The following is a 12,540-nucleotide window of genomic DNA, read 5'->3' as shown; positions in this document are numbered from 1 at the left end:
TTTAATCCTTGATTTTTGTAAACAATTTACATTTAAAAGAATCTTTTTCTCCCTTTTTCAGGACCCACAACAATTCCCAGAAATCCCAGAAACTTCCATTAGTGCTCTAGAAGAGTTTCCCATCAAGATTCCAGAGGGAATACAAATGTTCCAGGTTGGTGGCTTCATTTAATTAGAAAGTAGAGAAGGAGCCAGACATACTCTTGAGGCGGTCAGCTAACAGTCATTCTCCATGTCCTCTCCCCATTTTCAGCAAGCACATTTCTTGCTAGGGACTCTAATGGAGCCAAATGGATCCATTCCCTGTTATCTTTATGAAACTTCCTCAGTTATGACTCCCTGTCTTTATCTAAGGGAATTTTAACCAAATTTCTATTTTGATATATAACACCAAAAAATGCTCCCTTTATTCTTTTAAATATTCCATATTTAAAATCAGAAACAAATCTCCACTCATCTCTTATTCATGCAATGGCTCACCATTCTTAGGTAAATCTGGAAGAAGAGTAGCTGGATTGAGTATGCTATATCTCTTCAACTGGATGTTCTGACTACCTAAGAGAATATTTTCATACTTAGATAATTCGTTGGTCTGAATATGCTTGAGTACAAAACTTCCTCATTAGTGCCTTTATCTGATGTGAACAATAGACTGTTAAAGCACATCTCAAAACTAGATCAGCTTACTTCTGGACTAACAAAGCTGCTCCTGCCACCCCTCTTAAACAGGGTATAGTCCCCACAGCTATTGGATCTAATTGACAGCTGTAATACCCAATTGGACACTAACTTTGTCCTAAAGTCTGTGTCAATACACCAGAAGCTATACCTTTTGTTTCATTGACAAACAGCTGAAAAGGTTTCTCATAGTCTGGGATTCCTAATGCAGGTGCAGATAGAATTGCTTCTTTAAGTTTATCTAAGGCTAAGTGATGTTCAGGCTTTAGTTTCAGAGGTTCTGGTTTTGTATTCCTGGTCAGATCTGTCAACCATTTTGTGATCTCACTATACACAGGAATCCATTGTCTACAGAAAACCAGTAGTTCCAAGAATAGCTCTAAGTTGTTTTTTTTAGTTTTAGGTGCACTCAATTTCTGTATAACAGGTATTCTCTTTTGTGTGATACCTCAGGAAGCCTCTGACAACAGAAAACCAAGATATTGCACCCTAGGCAAAACCATTGTAATTTTGCCTTGGATATTTTATGCCCTCATTTGATTTCCTTGCCTGTTTAAGCATTCTGTAAATTGGAATTGAATTTAAATCCAGCTCCTCCCAGGCTACTGGCCATGGTGTCATCCCCTTAGTATTTCTCGTCTCTTCTACAAACTTATTTCTATCATGATTGGACAATATCTCCCCTAAAACATACCAATAGTCCTCAAAATCTAGGTTATGTGTCTTAACAAATGCTCTAAAGATCTTAACAAATTTGCCAGCATCATCATGGAAGTTAGGGATTCTCCTTTTCAAATTCTCCACATCCTCCATTCTAAATCTAGTGTGCTGTCTCACATGAAAAATCCTATCATCTCTCACTACTGGAAGGTCGTGTAGGGGAAAAAGTCTAACCAGTTTGTCTCTCTTATTTAATGCCTTTTGTTCTAATTCTGCCTTAGAATGTTCAGATTTAATACCTTTACCATCATTACCATTACCAGGAGCTTGACCATAAGCACCACCAGTTTGCATATACACCTCCAAATTGTCTATTTTAACTTGCATTAACTTTAACAATTGCTTTATCTCTGAATCCCCGAAACACCAGGTAAGCACAATCTTGCAACAATAATTAATACGAAAAAATATCCATCTTATTTTGTATATGATGTAACCAGTTAAAACAATAATAGCTGTGTGTGCTATAATATCCAGAATAGTTATGGTAACTACCTCAAAATCCAATATAACTTTGCAATACCTGGGTATGATCTTAAACCACAAGTATGGGATAAACAATATCCCAATAGCAAATAATCCATACAGTCTTCAATTACCATTTTCTGAAACACTGACACAAATGACCAGTGGTACAGCAATACAGTAGTGTTATTAGCCACAATTAAAGACTAAAGACTAATAACTAATACAAATACAATATTCCCACAACAGTACCAATTTACAATCAAACAGGATAACACATAAAAGGCAAAAAAATGGGGAAAACCGCTTTCTCTGGGACTATTCCAGCCTCAATAGTATATTGGCTTTACACAGAGATTTTATCAATGAACTGGGATGGGAGGTAAACAGTTCTGAGTAGCTCACCACTGACTGGGAGCTTTCAGCCCACAGCCAATGACCATCCACCCCCACGGAATATATAGAAACCTCTGACTTCCAGTCTGGCTCTGTGTGTCTAAGGGAGAACTTCCTGTCCCCCTCTTAACCCACCATCTGGGTCTGCCAAACTCTTATGGGGAAAACAGGGGAAGTTAACTAAAATATTTATATGGGTTCAGAAGGGTGAGTAGGAGACAAGATTGGGCAATAGTCTGGGACCAAACAAGTTAGGGAAACTGGGTTTAGCTGTAAGGGGAAATGATGGTTGACAGGAATGACAGTTAGGCCCTGTCACCCTGCTCCACCTAGACAAGGGGTCTGTGAAACCAGCAAGCAAATGACAAGAAGGCTTGTAAATAAGTTTAATTAAGGGAACTATGGTCTAAAGCAATGATTCCCAAAGTGGGTGCCACTGCCCCCTGGTGGGTGCTGCAGCGATCCAGGTGGGGTGGTGATGGCCACAGGTGCATTTGGGGGGTGTTGAATAACTGTAAGGGGGCAGTGATAGTATGTGACAGGGGGCTTTAAGTAATATTTTTTCTGGAAAGGGGGTGGTAGGCCAAAAAAGTTTGGGAACCACTGGAAAGGATGGGAATAGGGGTTTCTATACTTCCAGACTATGGGCAAACCACAGGGTCAGGGGTGGGACTTATATACACTGAACTGGGACCTAAAGCAAGACAGGGCCCAAAGAATAGCAGGACTAAAATGGGTATCCTCACAGCAGAGTCCTGACACACTCCAGTGATGTTGCAGCTCTTCCAGGACCACTACCTGTAGTCCTTCAGGTGGGTAGATCTGGGAGCTAACCCAACCCAAGTTAACCAGCAACTCAGGTTGGGATTAATAGTCTCTGCCAAAAATCTCACACAAGTAGATGACAGTTTTCCTTCTGGATATTATGAAATCATGGTGCAAACTCCACTTCCTCTGAGGTCTACCAGGATCAGTTACAACTTGTCCCAACCACCATGGAGTCTGTCTCAGAGAGAGTAACCACACCTCTTGCTTCCCCATTCCTTTTAGCATTCTCCAGCCCTGCCTGCTAGGTCTCCTAAATAATAATTTAGTAATCTTCCTCACAACACCTCCAAAAAGCTTGCTCTGATTAATCTCAGACCACTTTCATCACTCTTTTATTTTTTGTCCTCTCAGAACTGTCATATAGTCTTTGAATTAATAGATAATACTATATACACTATATGTGTACATAGTATATATAGGAATATAATGCTGTAATATTATATATAATACAATATATGCATGTACTATATATGATACTAATTAATTTAATACCTTCAATAGGTATTAAAGTTTTAAATGTCACTAAATATTAGGAACACTGTATATAGAACATGTTTGGAAACCTTAAAGCATTATATGACTACTAGCTCTTATTATGTTTTACTATATAAAGGATACTAAATAATTTCCAGGTGCATACATTCTGTATCATACAACTAAAGTATAAATATTCAGTATTTTGCTCAGTGCACAACAAATGCCTATAAACAAATACCTGCTATATTGGGAAGGACATATAGTAGGCAATTGCCTCTAAATGTTTTTTCTCCCCTTTCTGGAGTTTATCAATGGCTCAGATATGTTAGTTACAATTTTGAGTTTTTAGTGAATAAAAATGTCTAATGGTGGATCAATTTGCTTTTTTCACTAACAGTGTGTAGATCCCCATCAACCTGCCCGAGATCCAGTTGGATATCCAGTCATGCATCAGTCAGGGATTAAACATGCCACTGGGGAGGCTGTCTACTATAATGACATACCCCAAGTGGACAAAGAACTTCACCTGGCTGTAGTGACCAGTACCAGAGCACATGCAAAAATCTTGTGAGTAAAGAAAAAAATATTTTACAAAGTTACCAATGAAAAAATAATGGATCCTTGGTTCTACGTTGGAATATTTTTATGAATTTTCAACTCATCCAATAAAAATAATTAAGTTATTAATGGCAGAACAATAAGTTCTATCAATCAAAACTTCTAATATCTGCTCAATACTGATGCAACTTAATGGGGTAGAAGAGAGAGGAGAGGGCATAGTGTGTTGGAAGGATAACATAACGGCTCTAAAAATATAACATTACAAGTGATTTCATAAGCCCACTGAAGTTTCTCTTGCTGATTCAGAATCACTTAAAATATAGTATAATTAAGTTCAGTAACTATGCAATTCTCTAAGCCCATTACACCTAGATGTGTGCCAGAGACAAATTTTCTTGGATTTTGTAAGATTTATAGGAGGAACTCTTACACTTGAGAAATTGGCAAATGATACAAATCTGGGTTTGATTTATTGCTTTGTGACTTGTCTAGACTTAAAATAATGGGGAAATGCTAATACTGCAGATTAAACTTAAAAGTAGTCTGTTAATACATATTTGATAAAAGCAGCTGTGAAATGTATGCCAACATACCCCTGCCTGTGCCCCATTCCCCTCTCCCCACCATGATTTCATCATAGTCTAAATTAAAATTCAACTTTCTACAAAAGCTGTCCCTAACCTTTCTGCCAGTGCCTTCTCTCTGTTATTTTCTATTCATCCTATACATAGCTTGATTTTTATATATCAGTTCTTGTATAGCTAAGGGTTAGAAATTAAGTACAAATAGGTCAAGATCAAGAATTGGGCAAATAAAGTGAGGAGTTGGAAAGGTCCAAAGTTAGAGCCAGTGTTGGAAGGAGTATCAGTAGGTGAAAAGGACATATTTTATGAGGCAAGATCCTTTGGACTGAAAAGGTTCCATTCCATATATGTTCTTTATATTTTAACTAAACAGTGATCTTAGTTTGTTCCACTAATGGACTGCTTCAAAAGTGGAGACAGAAAGCAGACCCTTTCTTTCTTGTTTGCCACCCAAATTTAATTGCTCAGAAGGGTCCCTACCACTTCAGCCAGTGGAAAGGCACACTGACCTTTATGACTCAGGTCTCTCTCCTTGTCATTTTCAAGATTGTGGTTTCCACAATGAGAAATAATCATTAGCTCACGTCTTAAAGTCAATCTTAGGGTCAAGGTCATGGCTTCACAATTTCTAATTTTTAATAGTTAATTCTAATATTTTCCTCTTGAGGTCAATCGATATTTCAGAGGCCCTTAAATGTCCAGGTGTTGTTGATGTGATAACTGCCAAAGATGTCCCAGGAGAAAATAACCATGAAGGAGAGACATTGTATGCAGAAGATGAGGTGGGTAATTCATTCCAGGATAATTGTGAAGCTTGATAATTAATTGATTTTTATTTTTGTGTGATTGACTATTCTAAATTTCCTCCCTCAGATGTCCAGAATAGTAACTGGTTTCTTTGACCATGTAGATACTTGTTTAGATGCTAATTGGCTTAAGACCTTTGTATGAGTTGAAACTGTAGCACAACAGAAAATCTTACTTTTCTATTTGTATCCCCTGCTTAGTATAATGCTTTGCCTATAATAAGCACTTTATACAGATTTTATTTATTTGTTTGTTTATTCTTTTACTTACCAGCTGTGTAACCTTGAGAAATTCACTTTATCTCTCTAAGATTCCATTTCCTCAGCAGTGAAATGGATGTGATAATATTTTTGCTATCTGACTCACTGAGTTGTGAGAAACAAGAAAAATAATGGAGGGAAACTAAATACTTTTTGTGGGTAAGTGTAAAAGAGTGGAAAAAGCATTGAATTTGGAGTAGAATTTGCATTCTAAGCATGCTTCTGGTCCTTCCCATTGTATGCCTATAAATAAGGCTCTTCATCATTCCGAATATGATTTTTCTCATTTGTAAAATGATGAGGTTTTATTAGGTGATAGTTGCCATTTCTGAATTTCTGAATTGTAATTTTATTTCTAGGAATAAGAAATAATATAGCTAAAATTTATGTAACATTTACTATGTTCTGACTACTGTGTTAAGTATTTTAAAAATCTGGGAGGTAGCAGTAATAATAATAACAATGACAACAGCTAAAATTTCTATAATGCTTACTATGTGCCAAGCACTGTGTCATTTGATTCTCATAAAAACCTTGGGAGGAAGGTGTTATTATAATCCTTATTTTACTTTATAATTCTTTATAAACTATATATGTAATATATTCTATATGTAATAGATAATATAGCATATATAATGTGCACTAAAATATAACTATATATATATATGTAAACTATAATTCTTTATTTCCCTTCATTCCCTTTATTTCCTTCAGAGGAAACTGAGGCAAACAGAGGTTATGTACCTTGCCCAAGATCACCCAACCATTAGGGGTCTGTTTTCAGATTTGAATTCCTTCTCTACTTGAGGCCTGACACTCTATATACTAGCTATCCTGTGTTTTATGAGAAATGAGATAAATTCCTATCAGCAGAGTATAAAATTTATTTTGACCAGGACATAGTCTCTACTTTCTCATGGATTGATAGAAAATATCTGATTCCATTACAGGTGATTTGCGTGGGGCAGATTATCTGTTCTGTGGCTGCAGATACACATGCTCATGCAAGACAAGCAGCTGAGAAAGTGAAGATTTCTTATGAAGATGTAGAACCAAGGATCATAACAATAGAGGTAATCACATTATTTCCTTTTCTTATAAATATGATGGAAGTTTTCTGAGAAGTAAGCAAACAAATTCACAAGTTAGTCTTTTTCAGGCTAACCTATCTATTCTCTAACACCCATGTAGTTCTAAAGTAGCATGTGAATCCTTCCCATCCTCATTGCCTGTTTCATGTTCCATCTATTTAACTATTGGACCCTGTAAAATTAAAGTAATTAAAGTAAAATTAAACTGTGTCCTCTTCTTGTTAGAACGTGGACTCTGCTTTGATAAACATTAAGAGATTAAATTAAATTAAGTTAATTAAAAAAAAAACCCTTTACCTTCTGTCTTAGCATCAATACTGAGTACTGGTTCCAAAGCAGAAAAGTGGTAAAGGCTAGGCAATTGGGGTTAACTGATTTGCCTAGGGCCACACAGCTAGGAAGTATATGAGCCTATAATTGAACCCAGGACCTGCCATCTCTAGGCTTGGTTCTCAAATCATTGAGCCGTCTAACTGACTTCACTTTGGTAATCTTTTACCAAGTACTGGAGACTGTTCAAAGGGTGTAAAAATGTAGAATTGCCTTTATTTTTATATGTGTCAGCATGTATATATGTGTATATATGTATCTGTTCCCATCTATATAAATATCTATAAAGTCATAAATATACAATCATATATCAGCATAGAAGAAAAACTTCTAGTCATTGGAAATGCAGAATACTATTGAGATCAGAATTTGAAGGGTTAAATTTTTTGGGTAGGAGTTTGACAGAAGTATGGAGAGCAGGTTGATAAAACACCAGTCCTTAGTTTATATGATCCTCATCTCGTTGGTAATGGAATCTTCAGCTCTCTGCTCACCCTCAAAAGCCTGTCAGAAATTTCCTCAGCTATGGAGCTTTTACTTAGAAATCCTTCTGCTCTTAAAGAGACAAAGGGAAAGATTAAGAAGAACAGAAAAGAGAATGAACTCCGGGCCCTGCATATGTTCAGCCATGATATTTCCGAATAGTTATCAGAGGTTGCAAGGTGGTAAAGTGAATAGAATGTTGAATTTGATGTTAGAAAGACATAAATTCAAATCGGACCTCAGAACCTACTAGTTGTGTGATTCTGGGCAAGTCATTTTACCACTTTTTGGCCTCCATTTCCTTGTCTGTAAAATGGAGATAATAATAAAACCTACCTCACAAGGTCAATGGAATGTTCAGATACCATAACTTATAAAAAGCACTTTGCAGGCTAAAAGTGTTAAATAAGTGCTAACCATTATCAGAGTTATAATTAGCATGAGGAACATAGGTTTTTTTCTCAAGACAGATAAGCCCATTCAACATCTCTTAGGTGGCATTTTGACTCCCAAAATGTCTTGGCTTCATTCACAAGTGCCCCTCTACTGCCCTGAACCCATAATACATGCTGGCCTTTCTTCTACTCCACTGGCTCCTCAGCCTATAGCACTACAGCTCTCTTGCTCAATCCTTTGTGATGAGTATATTTCAGCCAATCTGAAAAAAAAATGAGGCAGAGCTCCAAGCCAATAATAGGTTTATTGATAGAGCAGCATCTCTCAGCAAAGCTGGTCCTTGTTTCTTGCCACCTAAAGACCACTTAATGAGAGTTTTCTTCCTTTTTTATACCCTAACATTACATCATTCAAAATCCCAACTCAAAAGTCAACCACCAATCCTAAGAGAGTTGAACGTAAGAGATATCTCTACAAGACATCTTTCTGCTCTAAGTATCATTTTACCCTGGATATCTCTGTGTGCCATACATGGTCAGGCTTTCTGCTCAAAGAGCACAACCTAGAGATCCTCCACTTAGAAGACACAGGCCTTCTGAGCTACAACTCATTGCAAAATGCTGACTTGGCTGGCTTATAGGAAGTTACAGAAATAGTGTTACAGAAACAATAGCTAATATGATATTACAGAGTAAACAGCTAAATATATTACATTCAATCTGCTTGATAACCTTATAAAATATAGTTACTATAATGTTATTATTAGTCAAGAATTTTCCCGTAATTAATCACTTCCTTTGGCTGAATACTGATTAATTCGAATGAATAGTCATATTTTTTCCAGTTTATAATAAATTTTTATTTAGAATATTTTCTAAATTGGTGACATGATTCATGATCCCTCCCTCCATCCCTTCCCTCTCCTCCCCCCCTCAAAGTCGACAAGCAGTTCCACTGGGTTATACATGTATCATTGTTCAAAACCTATTTCTATGTTATTCATATTTGCAGTAGAGTGATCTTTTAACATCAGAATCCTAATTATATCTAGGGTCATATTTTTTTGTGTGTGATGCATCTATGTTTATTTCCTAGCCTCGAAAATTTTATTTAATCAATTAATTTAGGGTATTTTCCCATGGTTACAAGATTTATATTCTTTCCCTCCCCTTGCCCACACTCTTCCCATAGCCAATGCACAATTCCACTGGGTTTTACATGTGTCATTGATATAGACCTATTTCCATACTATTGATATTTGCATTAGGGTGATCGTTTAGCTAGGGTCATATTTTAAAGAGAATTGGAATGGGGGGAGTCAGGGATTCTCATTTTTTTCACCTTCTTCCGTATTAGGCTTCATTTCTTCCCCTAGTAGCTCATGATTGTCTGATCTGTGCTTCTTTTTTTATCAACTTCCTTCCTTCATAGTGGAGGTTTATTTCTGCACAGCCTTTGCTTTGCTGTCAACCTCAACCAATAGAGTCTTTATTTCTCCTTGTTGAGCTATGCCCTGGTGATGTGTCCTTTCTTTCCACTTGTAAGCAGAGTTGAGTAGACTATAGTAGAATAATCATTGATTCTTCTGATATTCAAAGAAGCATCTAAATGATACAATTGATAAAGTATTGCACTTTGTGTCAGGAAGATTCACCATCCTGAGTTCAAATCTGGCCTTAGACATTTCCTGGCTATGTGACCCTGGGTGACTCACTTAACCTTATTTGCCTCAGTTTCCTCATCTGTAAAGGGACATGAAGAAATAAATGGCAAACCACTTCAATATCTTTACCAAGAAAACTCCAAATGGGATCACAAAGAGTTGGGGCATGATTGAAATATCTCAAAAACAAACAACATGATATATGAAGAAGCAGGAAACATAGAACTGACTATGATGGACTGGCCACAGGCTCTAAGGCCAGGCTATAGATTTCATGGTATGGGGTCAGGGAGAGAGAAGGTGTCTTTCATCTCAGTCTTTCCATGCCCAATGTGAAATTTAAGATGTGGAACTCTGGCAAGATGGTGCTCCAAAGGGTCAAATATTTCCACCATATTTTGCTCTCATTGGTTCTTCATAGTCAAAAAACAGAGGTCTCAAAAGTCCTAAGTTTGTGCTAGAGCATGTCACAATATCATCTATCTCTCTTTTCAACTGTACCCTGGTACCCTGAAGGTGGCCTTCACCTTGAGGAATTTATAGTGCAAATATAATATCTATTAATACCTAGTTATCATCAAGTTAAGGAATATATAAAGTAGATCTTCTTAACTTGGGAGTTCACAGACCCCAAAAAAGTCTGCTGATAGTTTTCAGTGGTGATCTAGAAACTAAGGTGGGAAAAATGTCATATTATTTCACTAACTCCTGACTGAAATTTAGTATTTCCTTAAATTAGGAATTTAAAAAAAACTACATTATTCCCAGAAGTGATCCATAAGTTCACTTGATTACCAAAGGATCAACAACACAAAAAGGGTCAAGAACCTTTGTTGTAAATAATGCTAACACAAACCAGATTTGCTATAAAGGTATGGTCCAGACTTGTAGAGGGTTTCAATGTTACTATATTCATTATGTTAGACAATATTAGACTTACATGAAATCTGCAGAACCAGCTATTCAATTAAAGCATAAATTAATAGGATGAATAAACAGAATTTGAACCTATGACCCCTAAAGCTTAAAAGCTAGGTCTTTTCCCCCATTGTTTCATATTGTCTACTTAGATAAATGAGCTTTACACAATGATTACTGGGAAGGTTGACCTGAAGCTGGCAGGATTTTGGCATCTTTGTTAAACAGCAGGACTCAGGAAATATTTTTGGGTTTTGAAAACAACCAGGCACAAATTACTGTGCAAATCTGGATAGAAAAAGACAGAATATACCCAGGTTTTGATCCCATCCCCTCCAGGAAAGAGCGAGAGAGTGAGTCAGGTTATGGTCAGGAGTGATCTCAGCATGGGTACCTGGGAGAATGAGCTCATTAATTCCAGAGAAAGGAAAGAAATGAAAGTTCAGATCCCAAGTCTGACAATATTGGGGGAGAGGGGAGAAGGGTAAGAAGAGAAGAGAGGGAAAGCCTGATGTTACTCTGTGTAGTCTGATGATAAGGAAAGAATGATGAAAAGGAGCTATTAAATTAGATTCTGTAAGATGAAGCTTATCTGAATCATTGGTTTTCTGAGCTCCTTTTAGTTCTTTTGGGTAAAGATTGCCTAATGTATGATGTGGCACCACTAGGACCTAGGCCATGGGGTATTTGTGACACTACATAACAATATCTCCTTGAGAAATAGTTACTAATTTCTTTGTGAAATCCTTCAAGTCCTCTGCCCAGAGTAGGTACTCAATAACCCACGAGATGAGTAAATGAAGTCAATGACATTTATGAATCCATAAAAATCATACTCTTATTTACTTTTTGTTACTGAAAGAGATCTGTGAGGATCTGAAGGAAGGACAGCTAACAATGGTATTAAATTCCCTTGAAAAGTATTAGTATGTCTTCATTGTTTTCTCTACAGCAAGCCATAGAACACAAATCCTTTTTATTTAAAGAGAAGAAAATAGAAAAAGGAAATGTGGACGAAGCATTTAAATATGTAGATGAAATAATTGAAGGTAAGTTGTTCTTTACCTGGGATGTCCTTCAGGGAAATACTAATGTGGATTGCAAATTGAGTGTGGATACATCAATCTGCAAGAAATATATTCACCCAAATACAGATATATATATATATATATATGTGTATATATATATATACACATAGGTATAAGCATAAGACATTTGAAATCATAGGAACTGGATAATGAGAAACAATAGAAAAAGGATCAGGACAAATGTTTGTCAGATATTCAGTGAGGGATATGACTAGAGTGTAGAACATGGATGGTGATTCAGGAAAAGAAACTAAAGGAGCAGTCTGATTGGTAGGAAGAGAACCAAAAGATATCAGTGTGTCATAGACAGACTGATAGGTGGAAAACTACACGACAGCACTGTCATGAAATCCAGGAGGAGGAAAGGTCAAAGTGTTTGATGCAATGGTTTTAATTCTGAGAATGTGATTTAATGTGGGTAAGAATCTTAATAAAATTGTCTGACAATGAAGATCAATAATTATTTTCCAAATTAATATTTTAAGTATTAAAGGGTAAATAGAATGCCCAGGGTTACACATCTAGTAAGTATTTTAGAGGAAACATTTGATCCCTGGCCTTCCTATCTCCCAGACATTATCCACTATACCAAACTGAATCAATAAACAAACACAATATAGGAAACTGATTATGGTGACTCAATTTATTAATATTGTTAAAGTGACTTTATCATGATGTATAAGAGAAGTCTTATTTATATTCTTTCTATAATTGAAGAAACTGAGGCCCAGGAAGATAAAATCACACACACACACACACACACACATATATTTATATATATATATATATACATAT

At 36.4% G+C, this 12,540-nt stretch overlaps 1 protein-coding gene across 1 annotated transcript in view; it reads left to right on the top strand.

The window, feature by feature from the left end:
- The window catches only part of LOC123241402 (aldehyde oxidase 4-like), a 96,147-nt gene that overhangs the window by 52,712 nt on the left and 30,895 nt on the right, over positions 1-12,540 (top strand). The window contains exons 16-20 of the mRNA XM_044669059.1: positions 62-154; positions 3,962-4,131; positions 5,377-5,491; positions 6,727-6,849; positions 11,610-11,706. Coding sequence (XP_044524994.1) covers positions 62-154; positions 3,962-4,131; positions 5,377-5,491; positions 6,727-6,849; positions 11,610-11,706 — 598 coding nt within the window. The remainder of the gene's footprint in view (positions 1-61; positions 155-3,961; positions 4,132-5,376; positions 5,492-6,726; positions 6,850-11,609; positions 11,707-12,540) is intronic.

Source organism: Gracilinanus agilis, chromosome 3 (genome assembly GCF_016433145.1).
Source record: "Gracilinanus agilis isolate LMUSP501 chromosome 3, AgileGrace, whole genome shotgun sequence".
Taxonomy (NCBI): domain Eukaryota; kingdom Metazoa; phylum Chordata; class Mammalia; order Didelphimorphia; family Didelphidae; genus Gracilinanus; species Gracilinanus agilis.
Note: the sequence above shows the minus strand (reverse complement) of the source record. Positions and strands in the feature narration are given on the sequence as shown.